Here is a 19,656-nt window from a genome sequence, read left to right on the forward strand (position 1 = left end):
ATGTGACTTGCCTAGCATTATATGCTCAGGATGGCAGAGCCCAGGCTCAGTCTCAGCTGTCATGCCTTTGGCAAGTTATGGTATCTCTCTGGACGTTGCTTGTCTTACCTATAGAATAATGGGATTAGAATAGGTGGTCTGTAAGGGTCCTTCCAACTCAAACATTTTGTAATACTAAAATTCTGAGGAATACTTTCCCCTGAAAGATCAGGCCATCAAGCCTCCTGAAGTTCATCTTATTTGCCTCCATCCTGGAATATGACTTCATTATCTCCCAGTGAGCAGGGAGTGTGTCTTTCCTGTCTTCCTCCTTATATCACAGAGAGAGTGTTTTTTTGGAAGGGCTTCCACCCCTATACTCCTTACAGATATCATATAGCTTAGATGGTGAAATACTGTTGTAAACATAACAATGAATTTGCCTCAAAACCTGTGGATTTCAACTTTTCAGTGAGCTCTACGACAGTAATGACAGCTGAGATCAGTAGAGCAAGTGCTGTGCATCTGACAAATGCTTGACATATATATTCTTCACAACCACCTAAGAAGGTAGGTATTATTATCATTATTGCCATGTTACAGAAGAAGGGGCGGGCTTGGAGAAGTAAAAGAACGTACTCAGGATCACATAACTATCAGGTGATGGGCTCTGGATTCAAACCCATGCAGTTTGTCAGCAGCTGTTAAATGCTGCACCAGACCACGAGGCTTCTCCTAGGAGAAAAGGGGATTGGTATTATACACACTTTATTCCCTTACAAAAAATTCATGTTGTAATATTTAAGATAGAAAAAAGGCACATTATGCACAGTGTTTCCTCCTTTATTCTCTCTCTCCAACCATCTGTCCATCTATCTCCCACTGTCTGCCAAGCACTGTTCAAACATATAAGCATATATAGAGAGATATAGCAACAAATTCCTCCGGATGGAGAGAGTCAGGAGGAAATTAAGACAATGTTAGAAAAATTAGTACAAGTTTATTATTCAGTGCCACCTATGTGTCCGACACTGCGCTGGGCAAACCTATGTAAAGAGACGTACCAGAAGACCCTGCCTAAAGTAAATCACATAGAAAGAGGAAAATCACTTGGTTTGGTTACAAAGAAATGAATCTGTTTACACAGATAGTGTAGAAACGAATCTCATTATTTAGAATCGTATTTTATAAGCATCACAGATAAAAAGCAGCTATAGGGTGGTGGGCTTTGGTAGTGGAAAGGACTCGATTCTGGGAGGTAGCCATCCTTTACTCAATCAAGCGTTTTCTGAGGGCTTTGTCCAATAAGGCGGGGAATATTTCTGAAAACCTGGTGCACAGGTCGCTGCTCTCCTGGAGTTTATAGTCAGTCAGGTAAGAATATTCCCGCCCTGAGTCACACTGCCAAGTTCCAGCTATACGACCTTGGACGAGGAACTTCTCCTGCCCCTATTTCGTAAAAGAAATGGGGTCAGACTAGCGACCCTGCCGCTCAAATTCCCGGCCCAAAGCGTATCCCTGGCCGCTGTTCCCGGAGGAGGGCGGTCGAGACTCCCGCTCGATGCTCTGCGGCGAACCTGACGGCGGGGGCGCAGGTCCGGGACAGAGAGCGTTCGCGTTCCGAAAGTGCTTGTCCCTCGCGGCGCCCCGTCGCCCCGCCGCCGCCGCGACTCGCGGAGCCGGAGGAGGCGGAGCAGGCGCTGTCCCGGCTCTTGAGCGGGGAAGGTGCTGAGGAGGTGGTGCGGCGGGCCCGGGAGGCCGAGGTTCGGGCGGGGCGGCGGGAGAGGCTGGCAGGCGGCGCCGGCAGCGTGGGGAGAGCGGCGCCGCGGGCTGGGCGCTCCGGGCGAGAGGAGTCCGCTCCATGCGTGCGGGCCGAGGCCGGCCCCTGCGAGCCGCAGACATGAAGAAAGACGTGCGGATCCTTCTGGTGGGAGAACGTGAGTCCGCGCGCCCGGCCTAGCCGGGGCTGGCCGCGGCCACCGCAGCCCCTGCCGCCCCGCTGCCCTACCTCCGCGCCCCCAGGCCTCCCAGCCCCTCCGCTCTTCCCTTTCGGCTGCCCGCCGGCGGCCCTCGGTCTCTCACCTCACCTGGGCCCTCCTGAGCCCTCCGTCCTCTGTCCCCCCGTCATCACCCTCAAGCCGTGTCTCCATTTGCCTCTGACCGCCCGGCCTCAACCCTCCGAAGGTCCTCTCCTCCTTTTTCTCTTGGAATGCTCTCCTCCCGGGCCTCCGCGTTTCCGAGGCCGCCTCCTCTCAGACCCTCTCGTCTTCCGTGGAGATTCCCTTGTCCCTGCCAGGCAGGTGCTGGAACAGGCCGACTGACCAATTGGGATGGCGTGAACTGGCGCCCGGGGAAGCTAGGGGGAGGGGTGCAGAACTGTTCGACTTGTGGGCAAGGTCAGGTGTCTGCATGTTTTTGCGCTCGCGGTCTTCCCTCGCTCTAGGCATTGACTGTAAGGCACGGAGCATTTTAGGCGGTATTTGCTCTTTGCATTGGAACAACACCAGGTACACTCGCTGTTTCCTCAAAAATTTACTGTCAACTTCAAGTTATACAAGTGCTCAATGAATGAATACTTATCCGGGGAGGGTCCTTCAGTTGAGAGAATTATTGTTACCCTAAAGCCTAGTTTCCCTCATCTTTTAAAACATTATTTCATAACTGCTTGGTAATTAATTGAAAAATAACGGGCACACGTGAGACCCCCCACCCCAGAGATTCTTAGATTTCACTTTTTGAAGATGTAATAAAGGAGACATGTCTTCTGTTCACTGACTTGGGGACAGAACAGCAGGGACTTCTTGATATTGTTCAAGTTACATGACTCAATGGGTAGGACTAAAATAAGAAGAAAGTGGGCTGGGGAGGACTGTACCGTTTGTTTTAAAAGTACATTAGTTAATGCCCTGCCTTTGCTGTTTTGAAGCTTTCTATTGTAAACCCCGTTTCATTCTAGAGTAGCCCCTCCAGGTCACTGTGATGCACTCCCAACGAAGGAAGTGAACGCATTTTTACCCTCTTCTGTAGTGTTCTTTGCTGTTCGTAGAAACCTCTGTTCACCTGCTATTGTAGAAATCTTCCTTTAGAATCAGAATTTAGAAGTAAGCTTAGCCAGACACAGTTTGCTTTTTGGTTTGCAGTTGTGAATTTTAGTTTTAATTTATAACAACACATGTATCTTAATCTGTGTTTTGCATGGACTTCCTTGACAAAGTTCAGGAATATGATTCATGTTGATGCATTTGGAGCAAGGTAGGGAAAGTGAGTAGATGTCCCACTTAAAAAACTGATGCATAAAAAAATTTTTTTAAACAAAAATTCTTTGTTTTGGTTTTAGTTTTGAATATAGAGAGCAATTACATATAATCATTAGTCTGTAAAACATCTGAATTGAAGTGCTATACATATGTAAGATACATTGTCAGCCTTAGGACATTTAAGCTAAAAGGTTAACAGTATTACTTATTTTGAAATACATAAAAGACTTTAAAATTTGTTAGAAAAATTATGAGCCATATTCTGATGAAATGAAAGCAAATAATAGAATTGGTAAGTGTATATGTGAGAGTTTTTAGATAGGGAGAAACTTGACACAAGAGAAAACCTTCGTTTTTTTTTTTTTTTTTTTTTTTTAAACCTTCGTTTTTGAGGAAGACATTTTTCTTAAAGAGAATGGTACCGAAAACTTTAGGCCAACTACCATATATACATGATTTTTTTTTCACATTTAAAAGTATGAGAAATGGGCTTCTCTGGTGGCGCAGTGGTTGGGAATCTGCCTGCCAATGCAGGGGACACGGTTCGAGCCCTGGTCCGGGAATATCCCACGTGCCGCGGAGCAATTGAGCCCGTGTGCCGCAACTGCTGAGCCTGTGCTCTAGAGCCCGCGAGCCACAACCACTGAAGCCTGTGTGCCTAGAGCCCGTGCTCCGCAACAAGAGAAGCCACTGCAATTAGAAGCCTGCGCACCGCAACAAAGAGTAGTCCCCGCTCACCGCAACCGGAGAAAAGCCCGCGCGCAGCAGGGAAGACACAACGCAGCCAAAAATAAATAAATTAATACAATAAAATAAATTTTAAAAAAATATGAGAAAGAGTTACACTTATTTGGAATATATAATTTTAATTAGTTATAGTAAAGGGTTGTATTCTGGGGGGGAATGACTGAAGCATTACTTTTTGAGATTTAATGTAAATATCTGACAGCTACTTAGCCTAGCTCTAGTGCTTTAAATGCTAGGTAGACAATAAGTGTGACCAAGACTATTTTGATTCTGGTCTGATACACAGATTTATCAGGAAAACCACTTTTTAAGGAAGAAGTCGTAATAATTCATTTGTGGTTTTAAGATGGTTAACTAAGGGAAACAGGAAACGAAAAGAAAAAGGAGCATCGTCTCTGGAGTTGTTGTAAAGCCTGTTCTTTCTCAATCACTTCAGTACATTTTATTGCTGTTAGTGTCCGTCCCTGAACCACACAGCAGCAGCTTCATTCACTGAGGCTCCCAAACAGTTGTGAGCAGTTTCAACATTCTGTTGGCTTAACCTATACTGTACTCTGGAGGTGAAATGGATCTTTTCTTGACCCATCCAGAATTTGGATTCTGAGCCAGCCAGGCTTTAATGCAAACTAGTTGCTTAATGTCTATTGACTGCTTAGATCAGAAAAGTTAAGCTGTCTATAAATTTTAAGGTTTTTATTTGCAGAGAAAGCCAAAGTATTTTAAGTATCTTCTTCACCTTATCTTAATTATTGAACATATTGAATACTATTCAGGCCAAATTAAAAGTCAATTACCATTCTTTAAACAAAACAAAAAACTAAAAATTTTTAAAAATTCAACCACATGAAGCTTAGTTCTTCAGGTTATAACTTTCCATGGTCAATTTCATTGGCCAGAATTTGCATTTAACTAGATTTGCATTAGTATGCTTAACAGATGTCCTTGTTATAATATGAGGAATGGGCCTTATTAACCTTTTATCTAAATCCTGTAGCTGCATTAAAACTACACAAGATAGTCTTAGTTTTAGTGAAGTCTTGTTTTTAAATTAAATTGAGATATATTTGTCTTCTGGTCAAATTAATTAAGAAAGTGGAACTGTTATCCTCTTTTTAAATGAGTCCGGTAGCTCTTACCTAATTTGTCTGACTGCTTGGTTTATCATCGAAACTTCTGCCAAACTAGCTTACACTTTGGTTGGCTCTGGCCTAGGCTTTTGTAATATCTCCTTAACTGGCATCCCTGCTTCTAATTTCGTCCGTTCTCCACGTAGCAGACAGAGTCATCTTTAAAAAATATCCAAGATCGTGTTACCCATTTAATTCTCTGATGATTTCTACTTTCACTTAAAGACCATTAATTTTTTTTTTTTTTAACTTTTGGCTGCACGGTGAGACATGCAGGATCTTAGTTCCCCAACCGGGGATCAAACCCATGCCCCCTGCACTGGAGGTGCAGAGTCTTAACCCCTGGACCACCAGGGAAGTCCCAAGGCCATTAAACTTTTTAATGCAGTCCTGCAGAGTCTTTCACAATCTGGCCCTTGCTTTGTTCTTGTACTACTCTCTCCTTTACTTTGCTTTCTCTATAAGAGGGCCCTGACCCAGGCATTATCCCTACTTCCCTGCGTATTTGTTCACTTTTTTCTGTTGTTACTTGGGCTAGAAGGTAAGCTTTGTAAGGACAGGGGATTGGTTTTGTTTATTGCCATTTCCCCAGGCCTAGAGTAGGCCTGGCACAAAGTAGGCACTCAAATAGTTGTTGAAAGAATGAAAGAGTTCAAGCTAGTTTAGTTTATTTAGACTTTCCTTGTTTTCCAAACCACTCCTCTTAGTCATAAAAATGTGGTCATTCTCCTTTCTTAAAATCTGGCCTGATGTGGTTATTGTTAGGATTTGAAGGGGTAGCATTCATCCAGTCTCTTATTCCATGTTCTTAGCTTTATTTTGTTGGGGAGATTCCTGTGTTCTGGCAATGAAGTAGACCAGTGACTTATAATGGCAATGCCATGTCTAGTTCATGTTTTGGCTGCCAGGAATTATAGTCCTTGCCAAAAGAGGTCAGCTTCTCCTTGAACCACCAGAGGCCATCTTGGAGGTTTAAAGGAGTTAGAGAAAGATTCTTTAGGTATAAGAGTCAAAGAGACTTCAGGAATAAGCTAGCATTTATTTTGGAGAAAAACTTTCTGTGATCTTTTTAAAGCCATATTGCTCTCCATTCTGGTCTTTGTTAGAATGATATTTGAAGATTAAACTGCTCCAGTTTCAATTATACTGTGTCTGGTGATAGGTAACGCAACGCAGTATGGTACCTACTATCACCTGGGTGATAGTACCTGGGTGATTGGCCATAGAAAGTCCATTCTACATAGCCTATTCTATTCATATAGAGAGTCTCTTCTACATCATCCTTACATATGTACTGAGACCTGTTCTCTGCTGTCTTTTCTGCTCTGCCGGCACCAGTTGGGCACTAGTGTTGACGTAGTTTGAAGGAGAGGGATAGACTATAGCATTTGTCCTTCTGCAGCCCACATTGTCTGCATATGGTTGATGAAATTTTCCTTTGGAACAATGCTCAGCTATTTCCCCAAATGCTAAAATTTTCCAGTTAAAAATACAACTTCATAGCTACTCTCCTCCTCCCTGTGTATTGATTACAATAAGTTAGGAAGAGCCAACAAGCCTTCTTAATAAAGAAGCACATAAAAATGAGGAGTAGGTCCCTTTGCTACTTGAAGCATGCGGTGTTTGTTATCAAGAAAAATAGCCAATATGGCTGGTAGGGTGGCAATTGGAACCAGGGAATATTACTTCCGCTTCATGAATATTAAGAATTTGCTGTCATTTAGAACTAGATGTTCAAAAGATGTGATGAAAAGACAAATTTTTAGCCGGGATAAATCTAGATAATTTGTTCTATAGTGATGAATTACGCTTCCCATGGATGGATGACCTACTTAGAAGCATGGGGTTTCAGACAGAACTGTAGCATGTTGTGTTGAACTGAATCAGAAGGCCTTCTGTCCTTGGGGATAATTGTGGCCATGCTTTTAATTTTTATAGATCACTTAAATATTTCTCAGGCAAAACAGAGGAAATAGAGACCATCAGATGTCTGGCTAACAAAGGATAATTTTTTGTCCTCCATATTAATATTTACATTAAAATGTTTACATTATATATAATTATTAAATTATATTTATCATAAAATTGTACTATATAAAGTATTTATAGTATATATTATATTAAATATAAAATTTAATTGGTGCAATAATTAGAGAAGAGCTTGGGATTTTGTTCCTTTATGGAAATACTTTTTATTTTCTGGAGTAGTTAAAAATATGTAACATTTATACTCATCTGCCATTGTCATAAGGGATTTTTTTTTTTTTGGCTGTGCCACACGGGTTTCAGGACCTTAGCTCCCTGACCAGGGATTGAACCTGGGCCCTCGGCAGTGAAAGCGTGGAGTCCTAACCACTGGACCGCCAGGGGATTCCCATAAGGAACCTTTTTGATTATAGGCTTATTTAAAGAGTTTTAAAATTTTAATATTCTAAAATTTTTTCCTTCAAAGCATTCATTTATTTTCTCACTTAAAATTAGCTTGAAAGTGGCCTATTTTAACTTTAATTTTAAACCTGCTGCTTCATTATTTCTTTGATAGTCTCACTCAAGGTTAGGTGGGTAGGCCTTAAGAGAAGCAAAAAAGCCCTAGTTTAGATTCACCAAAGCATTTTTTTTTTTTTTTTGGTTAAATGGTTTTTATTTATTTATTTATTTAGTTAGTTTATTTTTGGCTATGTTGGGTCTTCGCTGCTGCACTCAGGCTTTCTCTAGTTGCGGCAAGCGGGGGCTACTCTTCGTTGCGGTGCGTGGGCTTCTCATTGCGGTGGCTTCTCTTGTTGCAGAGCACGGGTTCTAGGCGCGTGGACTTCAGTAGTTGTGGCACGCAGGCTCAGTAGTTGTGGCTCGCGAGCTCTAGAGCACAGGCTCAGTAGTTGTGGCACACAGGCTTAGTTGCTCCGAGGCATGTGGGATCTTCCCAGACCAGGGCTCGAACCTGTGTCCCCTGCATTGGCAGGTGGATTCGTAACCACTGCGCCACCAGGGAAGTCCTTTGACTTGTATTTTTAGTCACCCTTTCTTTTAGTCATTTAGAAAAGGAATGTGACTTTCCTTAACTTTAACATTTTCCAGTTCTTTTATATTTAGACTTGACTTTTGAAAACTATAATTTTCTATTATGGTGGAGATTAACAGGCAGGTGGACTGTTTTCCTCTAGAATCACAAGAGGATTTAGTTAAGCATTTGAATATCTAGCAATAATAATTATATTATCAGAAAATGATGAGAATGAAAGTCAATTTTTAGAAAGAAGATTAAGAATTTAAGCTTGTGCATTAAAAAAATTGCTAGGTTAGAAAATGTAACAGGAAAGTATCTTTGTTCTTACTAACCCTTTAAATATGATACCCTAAAAAAGAAATGAGGTAAAGATATAAAGAAATAGACACTCTGCTCTTCTATTGGTGAGGATGTAAATTAGTTTATTCTTTTTTGGAGCTAATTTAACAATGTCTATTAAAACAAAAAAGGTCATGCGTGCTAACTTGAGTTCCACTTCTAGGAATTTATCCTGTAAAAATACTCATTGCAGCATTGTTTATAAAAGTGAAAACTTGTTCATTGTTAGGAAATTATGTTAATAAATTATGACATCATACAGTGGATTCTTTTTTTTTTTTAGGAGTTTATTAATTAATTTATTTATTTTTGCTGTGTTGGGTCTTCGTTTCTGTGCGAGGGCTTTCTCTAGTTGTGGCAAGCAGGGGCCACTCTTCATTGTGGTGCGCGGGCCTCTCACTATCGCGGCCTCTCTTGTTGCGGAGCACAGGCTCCAGATGCACAGGCTCAGTAGTTGTGGCTCACGGGCCTAGTTGCTCCGTGGCATGTGGGATCCTCCCAGACCAGGGCTCGAACCCATGTCCCCTGCATTAGCAGGCAGATTCTCAACCACTGCGCCACCAGGGAAACCTGTATACAGTGGATTCTTATACAGCTATCAAAAATAATGTAGGAAGCTTTTTAAATGTTAATATAAAGTGCACTATTGCTATTTTTAAAAATTGTAATAAACTACACAAGACAACATTAAACAGTTTAACCTTTTGTAAGTGTACAGTTCAGGGGCATTAAATGTGTTCGCAGTGTTGTATAACCATCACCACTTTCTACATCTAAAACTTTTTATTCATCCCCAACGAAAATGCTATATTTATTAAATAATAACCTTCCCTTTCCCCCTCCCAGGAGATTTAAAAATATTGACATGGAATACTGCCCAAATACATAATTAAGTGATAAAGGAAGATTGCAGAATAGTATAAATACTCTGATTCTACTGTGGTAAATTATTATTATGTTAAATATAAGTGTAGGAAAATCTGGGAGACTACATATGTTAAACAATGGGGGATACTATGGGAGATTTTTACTTTTATATATTTTGGTAATTTTTTGTTTTTAACAATGAATATGTGTAACTTTACTAAGCAGAAGAAAAAGATATAATTTAAGTATTGTACTAAAACATGCTAATTTGGATGACTCTGATTTTAGGTAACAAATAACAGGCTTTCCCGTGTGGTTGCTAAATTTGAGGTTATGTAGAATCTAAATACCTTATTAAAGTAATTCTTTCTTCTTTTCACAGCTAGAGTTGGGAAGACATCACTGATTATGTCTCTGGTCAGTGAAGAATTCCCAGAAGAGGTAAACATTTTGATTTCTTAACTATATTTAAAATTTTTTAAATTTTATCAAAATTGAGTTAAATAGAATACATTTTTGCATGTGGTTTCTTTCTGATAGTTAATGACTTTTAGAAAGGCTTGTGGTAGTTTTTACAAGACATCTCAAATATAGTGTAGGAGAAAGAGTCAAACTAGTTCTGAGTTCAATAAGTAAGGCCTTTATGTTTCTTACTTCTGATCTTGGCTAGGACATTTGTCATCTCCGTGCCTTAGTTGTCTCATCTGTAAAATGGTAGCTGAAAGGGATGTTAGAGATATCTAAGCTGTATCATCCTCTCAATGTTTTTCATAAGCCCAAAATATAGAACAGATGGAGTATTCCTTTAGTTGAAGTAAGGGTAAAAGGCCTGGCTCCCCGCCTGCCTTCCATCTGACGCTCCCTGGTCTTTGAGGCATTAGAACCACTAGGATAGGATTCTTTTTTTTTTTTTTTTTGCTATACGCGGGCCTCTCACTGTTGTGGCCTCTCCCATTGTGGAGCGCAAGCTCAGCGGCCATGTCTCACGGGCCGAGCTGTTCCGCGGCATGTGGGATCATCCCGGACCGGGGCACAAATCCGTGTCCCCTGCATCGGCAGGCGGACTCTCAACCACTGCGCCACCAGGGAAGCCCTGAACCACTAGGATTCTGACACACATATTTGAAAACCTCAAATATTAACCACCTGCATCATTTTACAAATAAAAAATCTAATTCATTCCACCTTTGCCTACCTCAAAGGATTGTTATGGATCTCAAATGAGATAAGCTTAGTAATAATAGAGTGCCACCAAAAGTTAGGTGGTTTTGTTATTGCTGGCAATGTATTTATTTATTACAATCTGGAAGTTCCAGTATGGGGGGACTGTTGGTTAAGGCCTTATGTAAAGTTAAGATATTGTTATGAGGAATGGGATCAATGCAAAAGGGATGAAAATTATTTCTTTTTATTTTCTTTCTTCACATAGTAAGTATTATTAGTGCCACGGTTTGCATTTATCATTTCTTTACTCTTGTTTAATTAGGAATATCTGTGCAATTTTGCTGTTTAGAGAGGAATTTGATGTATTACGTGGTAGTTATTTCAAAAATTACAACTGCCATGTGACCACTCATTGTTTCGCTTTTTTTTTTTTAATTTATTTTTATTTTTGGCTGCCTTGGGTCTTTGTTGCTGCGTGCGGACTTTCTCTAGTTGTGGCGAGCGGGGGCTACTCTTCATTGCGGTTTGCGGGCTTCTCATTGGGTGGCTTCTCTTGTTTCAGAGCATGGGCTCTAGGCGCGCGGGCTTCAGTAGTTGTGGCACTCGGGCTCAGTAGTTGTGGCTCGCGGGCTCTAGAGCGTAGGCTCAGTAGTTACGGCTCACGGGCTTAGTTGCTCCGTGGCATGTGGGATCTTCCCGGACCAGGGGTCAAACCCATGTCCCCTACACTGGCAGGCGGATTCTTAACCACTGCGCCGTCAGGGAAGTCCCACTCATTGTTTCTTTTGCTTTTTTTTCTCTTAAATAAGGTAGTTCAATAAATCATAGCTTAATTTGTAAAATGAAGTGTATTTTCATATGTGGTGTGTGGAATCAGTAACGTTAATTAGGATCATTCAGGTTATAATACCTAAAAGTTTTCTGTGATAGTTTAATTTAGTTTAGAATTGTCATTTTATTTATTTTTTAATTTAATTGTTTTATAAGTTTATTTATTTATATTTTTGGCTGTGTTAGGTCTCCGTTGCTGCGCGCAGGCTTTTCTCTAGTTGTGGCCAATGGGGCTACTCTTTGTTGTGATGCGCGGGCTTCTCATTGTGGTGGCTTCTCTTGTTGTGGAGCACGGGCTCTAGGCACGCGGGCTTCAGCATTCGTGGCACGCAGGCTCAGTAGTTGTGGCTCACGGGTTCTAGAGCTCAGGCTCAGTAGTTGTGGCGCACGGGCTAAGTTGTTCCGTGGCATGTGGGATCTTCCCAGACCAGGGCTTGAACCCGTGTCCCCTGCATTGGCAGGTGGATTCTAAACCACTGTGCCACCAAGGAAGTCCAGAATTGTCATTTTAGCATAGTCCTTTTGGGCGTGGATAAGGAGTTTTTCTAAGTAATAGGGTCATTAAGCATAAGGCCTGTGTAGCCAGTTATCTTCTAGAAGAAATGAATTTTGATAATTTATTAATTTATTTGAAGATTGTTTTAGATTAACATAGGTCTTCATTTGCAGAGTATCTTAAGCCTTCAACAAAATAGAATGAAAACTACATTTTAAAAATCTAATTTTGAAACACCAAATTAATTTAGGAGCTGAAGTATCCTTAATATGTCCTGTTCCCGCACGGGTATAAATGTGCATGTTTTTTTTTTTTTTAAAGTGTTTTATCATATAGTTTTCATATATATTTGCATCTGTGGTAAAGCATAAAAATTTAAAAATACAATAAATACTTGTAAAGATAAGTATTGGCAAAAGGGGCTAATATATGGATAAATTTACATAATCTGTTTACAAGTTTGATTGATAATATTCAAAGGTTTTTCCTTTTTTATATTTGCTTGCAAATGAAGGTTCCTCCTCGGGCAGAAGAAATCACCATTCCAGCTGATGTCACCCCTGAGAGAGTTCCAACGCACATTGTAGATTACTCAGGTAGTGAATGTCCTCTTGTAGGTGAATCTGTAGAGTTAATGTAATAGTCCTTAACAAGGTACTTACCTGAGCTTTAACAAATGTTCTAGGAGGGGTGTTCCTTTTCTCTAGCAGTAAATGATCATTTACTATTTTTGTCTTACCCCACACCCCACAAAAAGCAGTTCTCTGTCCCTAATTTACTAAGTTGGGTTCTGTAATAATGAAAAAGAAGGAGGGATGGCAAATGACCAGACAAATGATACCCTCCTTGAATTTGCATGTTTGCAGAGAGAAGTTCTGTGTTAATTTTGTTATCAGACATTCAGGCATGCTCTGATGATGTAGAAAGAGTTCTAATTTGAAAATATTTTGAGTTCTAAATTTGTTCTTTAATTTGTCAGACTTTGTCCTAAAAAAAAAAAAAAAAGCTAAAGCAGTTATCATCTTGCTTACAATATATGATAATGGAAGCACATCTATATTGCTTTTAATAATGTAAAGTTTTTCTACACACTACTACTTTACTTTTTAGTCATTAAATTATTTTACTTTGTTCTGGGGCTTCTTTTGGAAAGAAAGGGAAGTTGTAACAGGTGTACCACTCTGATGAGGGATGTTGATACTGGGGGAAGCTGTATATGTATAGGAGGTATATGGGAAATCTCTGTACCTTCCACTCAGTTTTGCTGTGAACCTAAAACTCTAAAAAATGAAATCTATTTTTAAAGATGGGCATAACTACATTAGTAATACTTTGTTTTGCTGAGCTGGTATTCCATATATTCCAAAAGTGAAATACTTCGCAGTCTGATACATATGACTGTTGAACACTTAAAATGTGTCTGATCTAAATTGAAATGTGCTCTAAGTATAAAATATAAGTGGATTTAAAAGACAGTATGAAAAAAGGAATGTACGATATCTCATTAATAATTTTTCTATTGATTACATATTGAAATTTTAATATTTTTGCTATTTTGGGTTAAATTAAAAAGTCATTTTACCTGTTCCTTTTTACTTTGTTTAAGGTGACTACTAGAAAATTAAAAATTTCATGTATGGCTTGTATCATATTTCTCTTGGACAGCACTGTACTAGAAGCTGAGGGGAGTTGGATGTTTTCTGCTACAATCAGTCTCATAACTAGCTTTATTTACAGAATTATTCTTTTTCAATATGTGTAGCCACATATTTAGATTCACTTTAGTATTAGAATTGAGGCCTTAACCCATTGATTACTCAACATTGGAGAAGATATTTAAAATATGGCCAATTTTTTAGCATAAACTGAAATATCATGTACTCATTTGTGATATTAGTTTGTATGTCAGAAATGACATGCATTTTGGGGGGAAACAGTTAACGTAAAGTGATCTAAATTAATATGTCAATAATTACTTTGATCTTCATTTGTTTACTTCTCCATTCTAGCTATATATTGCACCTATCCCCTGCACCTGTGGGATTATAGGCATATCCACCCATTGAGACCAGTTCTAGCCAGAGATATGGGCCAGTGAGGGAATTTTTTTCTTTTTTTTTTTTTTATTTTCTTTTTTTATTTTTTTATTAGTTTCTGCTTTATAACAAAGTGAATCAGTCATACACATACATCTGTTCCCACATCCCTTCCCTCATGCATCTCCCTCCCTCCCACCTCTTTTTTTAATATTTATTTATTTTGGCTGCGCCGGGTCTTAGTTGTGGCACTCGGGATCTTAGTTGTGGCACTTGGGATCTTTTAGTTGAGGCATGAGGGCTTCTTAGTTGCGGCACGTGAACTCTTAGTTGGGGCATGCATGTGGGATCTATTTCCCCAACCAGGGATCGAACCTGGGCCCCCTGCATTGGGAGTGCTGAGTCCTACTCAGTGGACCACCAGGGAAGTCCCCAGGGAGTTCTTGACTCATTATCATGCTCCAGTTTTGCTTCTGAGGCCTGGTTAAGATTACTTCTATCTGCTGTCTAGATCTTAAGCTTATATTGCCCAGATTCTCACCTGGCATTTTGACCCTGTGTGTATAGACTCTTTGTCTGGGCTTCTGACTCTAGCTTGGGTTTCTGATCTCTTTTCCCAGTCCCTTCTCAACTCTGGATCAGATGCCGGCCCAGATTTATCACACAATGCCTTCTGCTCTTCCTTGCCTGAGTTATCTTCATGTAGACTTGTCTCTCAGTGCCAGCCATCTTCCTTATCATAGTTCAACTCTGCTTTCTTTGGCTTGCCCTTGTCTTTGCCACTTGTCTGGCACTACACCATGTAAATGACATGAGGGGTGAGGGATGTTTTGAGGGATGTTAGGTGGGTGTCATCTGGATTTTAGCTTGGCCATTTGTTTTTATGAAAGTGTTTAAAATATGAAAAGAAATTTTTGACTTTGTCATTTGTAGAAGCAGAACAGAGTGATGAACAACTTCATCAAGAAATATCACAGGTAAGTTAAAAAAAAATAGTTCTAGGTTTTCTTGTGGGAAAACAGTGATGATTCTGTTTCTACCGTTTCATTCTCTCACTTACCAAGAGGGCTTTTTCAGTTCTTTATTGTTACTGCTGACTTTGAGAATGTATTTTTGCTGTAAATACTTTGGAACCTTTTCCTCTAAGAGGCATGCTAAGTTTTTTAGTTTTCTGATTTTGTTCTTTCTTTGGCCCAAATATATTAGCTAGTTGGTTATTAAATGCTACTTTTGTGTTATTTTAAAATGACATCAATTTGTTAATTTTTCTTGTAGGCTAATGTTATCTGCATAGTTTATGCTGTTAACAACAAGCATTCTATTGATAAGGTATGAATGTATGACATTTTTTCACTATATTTTGTTAAATTTCAGTGGGGGCACTTTTAAAATTGATCCTCAATTTAGAATTTTAGGGGTCAAGGGTAGAGTATTTTTCAAAGAAGATCCTCATCATGGCTTAGTTCTTGTTAATTTTCATTTTAGGTAACAAGTCGATGGATTCCTCTCATAAATGAAAGAACAGACAAAGACAGCAGGTAGTTTTTTTTCTCTCAAACTTCGTATATTGAAAAATTTCAAACTTAGAGGAAAGTTGCAAGAAATAGTACAGTGAACATCTGTAAACTGTTCACTTAGATCCACTAGTTAACAGTTTGCCATATGTGCTTTATCTATAGGTCTGTCTGTTTACACACTCACACCTTTTTTGGGAGGAATTATTCGAGGCAGCGCATATATTTGAGAGCAAAGCAGAAAATAGAGCTCTGGTACTATAATGTGCCCTCTCTCTTGAGATGCCCTTTTGAGGATTGGCAATACCCTAAGTCATTGATTGCTCACCATGTGGTATATGTAAGAGCACAGGACTTGGAGGAAAATGAGTGACCTTGGAAATCTGGCTTGTCCTCTTATGAGCTTTAAAACTTCATTGAACCTTAGTTTCCTCATCTGTAAGTGGGTAATACTTCTCTTGGCTACATGTGGTTATTTTGAGAATCCAGTGAAATATAATGCATGTATAAGTGCTTTATTAGTTCTCTAAAAATCTTTATAGAGATCTTCATTTAGAAATTCATGCAGGGAGATTTCTTTGAAATTCTTTGGAAGATATATGTATGATAGGGAAAAAGCAAATTCTTTTTTTTTCTGAGCAGATTGGTGGTCCTAGGTATAAATGTTTTGAGCTTTAAATGGAAACAAAACATTCTCATGGTATTGTTTAAATGAACATGTTATTTGTGAAGCATTTGAGTCTTTTTCAAAAAAATTTTTATTGAGATATAATTGACATAACATTATATTGGTTTCAGGTGTATAATGTCATGATTCAGTATTTGTGTATGTTGTGAAATGGTCACCACAATAAGTCTAGTTGCTATCTGTCATCGTACAGTTAACTTTTAGTATTTACTCTCTTGGCTACTTTCAAGTATGCTCCACAATATTATTGACTATAGTCACCATGCTGTGCTTTACATCCCTGTGGCTTATTCATCTTATAACTGAAAGTTTGTACCTCTTGACCCCCTTCACCTGTTTCACCGACTCCCACCTCCCACCCACTTATCTGGCAAGCACTATTCTGTTCTCTGTATCTATGATTTTGGTTTTTTTTTTAGATTCCATGTATAAGTAAAATCATACAGTATTTGTTTTTCTCTGTCTGACTTAACTGTGCTTAGCCTAATTCCCTCGAGGTCCATCCATGTTGTTGAAAACGGCAAGATTCCATTCTTTTTTATTGTTGAATAATATTCCATTGTGTATATATTCACCACATCTTCTTTATCTATTTATCCATTGATGGACACCTAGGTTGTTTCCATATCTTGGCTATTGTAAATAGTGCTGTAAATGAACATGGGAGTACATATATCTTTTCAAATTAGTGTTTTTGTTTTCTTTGGATAAATACCCAGAAGTGGAATTGATGGATTGTGTGGTAGTTCTATTTTTAATTTTTTGATTAACCTCCATAGTGTTTTCCATAGTGATTGCACCAATTTACATTCCTACCAACAGTGCACAGAGGTATATGAGGGTTCCGCTTTCTCCACATCCTCACGAACACTTCTTATTTCTTATCTTTTTGATAATAGCCATTCTACCAGGTATGAGGTGATATGTCATTGTAGTTTTGATTTGCATTTCCCTGATGATTAGTGATGTTGAGCATCTTTTCAGGTGCCTGTTGGCCAGCTGTATGACGTTTTTTTGGAAAAATCTATTCAGATCCTCTGCCCGTTTTTAAATCGGAGTTTTGGGGGTTTTTTTTTGCTGTTGAGTTTTATGAGTTCTTTGTATAATTTGGATATTAACTTCTTATCTGATATATGATTTGCAAATAATTTTCCCCCATTCAGTAGGTTGTCTTTTAATTTTGTAGATGATTTCCTTTGCTGTGTAGAAATAGAAATTTTTAGTTTGATATAGTCCCACTTGTTTATTTTTGCTCGTTGCCAGATCCAAAAATTCATCACCAAGACCAATGTCAAGTAACTTAGGCCTATATTTTCTTCTCAAAGTTTTATGGTTTCAGGTCTTACATTCAAGTCTTTGATCAAAATGGTCTTACGTCCATTTTGAGTTAGTTTTTGTGTATGGTGTAAGATAGTGGTCTAGTTTCATTCTTTTGCATGGGGCTGTCCACTTTTCCCAATACCATTTGTGGAAGAGACCATCCTTTCCCTATTATATATTCCTGCCTCCTTTGTCATAAATTAATTGACCATATTGTTTGGGTTCCAGTGATCTATGTATTTGTTTTAATGCGAATACCATACTGTTTTGATTACTATAGCTTTGTTATGTAGTTTGAAATCAGGGCGCATGGTGCCTACAGATTTTTTGTTCTTTTTCAAAATTGCTTTGGCTAGTCAGGGTCTTTTGTAGTTCCATCCAATAGGATTATTTGCTGTATTTCTGTGAAAAATGTCATTGGAATTTTGATAAGGATTGCATTGAATCTGTATATTGCTTTGGGTAATATGGACATTTTAACAATATTAAATCTTCCAATCCATGAGCACAGAATATTTTTCTGTTTCTTTGTGTCTTCTTCAGTTTCTTTCATCAATAACATACAGTTTTCAGTGTACAAGTCTTTCACCTCCTTGGTTAAATTTATTCCTAGGTATTTCATTCTTTTTGATGCAATTGTAAATGGGATTGTTTTCCTAATTTCTCTTTCTCATAGTTTGTTGTTAGTGTATAGAAATGCAACCAAATTTTGTGTATTGATTTGGTACCCCACCACTTTACTGAATTTGTCTGTTAGTTCTAACAGTTTTTTGGTGAAGTCTTTAGGGTTTTCTATATATAAAATCATGTCCTCTGCAAATAGTGACAGTTTTAGGTGCCTTTTATTTCTTTTTCTTGCCTAATTTTTCTGGCAAGTACTTCCAATATTTTGTTGAAAAAAAGTGGGGAGAGTGGGCATTCTTGTCTTGTTCTTTGAGTCTTTTTAAATGTTAGGAAAACCAGACTAATATCTATATATTATACACATCTGGCCCTTTACTTCATTTTTTAGATTTCTTTTTTAGTGGGGCATTTTCATGCCTTGAAACTCTAAAGATCTGTTTCTAAACAGATGAACATGGTGACTCACCCTCTCACGTATTTACTTTGTGACTGAGATGGCATTGAATGTGCTACATCTTGCATCTCTGATGGCTTCTCTTTTTTTTTTTTTTTTTTTTTTTGCGGTACGCGGGCCTCACACTGTTGTGGCCTCTCCCGTCGTGGAGCACAGGCTCCGGACGTGCAGGCTCAGAGGCCATGGCTCACGGGCCCAGCCGCTCCGCGGCATGTGGGATCTTCCCGGACCGGGGCACGAACCCATGTCCCCTACATCGGCAGGTGGACTCTCAACCACTGCACCACCAGGGAAGCCCTGATGGCTTCTCTTTATCATTGTTTTATCATTAGCATTGTTTTAAAGTCACTTTATAGTGACTTACTGACAAAGCTGAAAGGAGCTCTCTAGAGCTATACTGTCCAAGGCAGTAGCTTCTAGTCAGTTGTGGCAATTTAACTAAAATGAAATAAAATGAAAAATTCAGTTTCTTGGACACAGCCACATTTCAAGTGCTTGATAGCCACTTGTGGCTAGAGGTTACAGGAATGGACAATACAGATAAAGATCATTTCTGTCATCACAGAAGGTTGTATTGGACAGGAATGCCTTGGAGGAAACAATGCCCGTATGCTCCTGACACTTGTTTTTCCTTGCTGATTACTTAAACTGTTTCCAGGAGGGACTCTTCAGAGGAGTCAGTTTTGCCAGGATCTATCAAACACTAGCTTGAACAACTGAATTTTTAAAATGGGCTCTACTATGACAGCTTCCTAAACTGCTCTTTAGAAACTAGCTGGCTAGTCTTGTGGCCCTTTTAGTATGCCATCTGAAAGTGGCTTTCAATATTTGGAGATCTAATTGTGCTTTCTCAGGTGTGGCTATACTTTTACCCCTCCCTGAATCATGTGAGCATATTTATTTCTCTTGTGGTTGATTTGTTCCAAGGTGATCTATTTCTTTAGTGTATGGACTTCACATTTTCCCAATACCTTCTTTCCTGGGCCTCATACCTTAAGTTTATATTTGTTACACATATGTTCTTACTTAGGACTTCCTTGTTCCATTATCACAGTGCTCCTTAGTCAGATGTGCCCATCACTGTCGCCTGAAGTACTTTAAAACAATATAGATGCCTTTGTTCCACCTTTGAGTTTTAGAATCAGTAGGTTTGGAGGAGGGCTTGGACATGTGTATTTTTTTTTAAGATCCATAAATTATTCTGAGCCA

General features: G+C 39.1%; 1 protein-coding gene across 12 annotated transcripts in view; it reads left to right on the forward strand.

Moving 5' to 3' along the window:
* The first annotated feature begins 968 nt into the window (after window positions 1-968).
* Window positions 969-19,656, forward strand: part of RHOT1 (ras homolog family member T1) — a 62,477-nt gene continuing 43,789 nt past the window's right edge. For 4 of the 12 annotated variants that reach the window (XM_082603395.1, XM_082603402.1, XM_082603400.1 and 1 more), the window contains exons 1-6: window positions 2,031-2,279; window positions 9,703-9,761; window positions 12,326-12,407; window positions 14,781-14,824; window positions 15,123-15,176; window positions 15,333-15,385. In XM_082603395.1, coding sequence (XP_082459521.1) covers window positions 2,189-2,279; window positions 9,703-9,761; window positions 12,326-12,407; window positions 14,781-14,824; window positions 15,123-15,176; window positions 15,333-15,385 — 383 coding nt within the window. In that variant the 5' untranslated portion in view covers window positions 2,031-2,188. Of the gene's footprint in view, window positions 2,280-9,702; window positions 9,762-12,325; window positions 12,408-14,780; window positions 14,825-15,122; window positions 15,177-15,332; window positions 15,386-19,656 lie in introns of all 12 variants that reach the window. The other 8 variants (XM_082603403.1, XM_082603401.1, XM_082603397.1 and 5 more) reach the window with 7 other exon arrangements.

The sequence above is a fragment of the Mesoplodon mirus genome, assembly GCF_964341445.2.
Source record: "Mesoplodon mirus genome assembly, chromosome: 18".
Taxonomy (NCBI): domain Eukaryota; kingdom Metazoa; phylum Chordata; class Mammalia; order Artiodactyla; family Ziphiidae; genus Mesoplodon; species Mesoplodon mirus.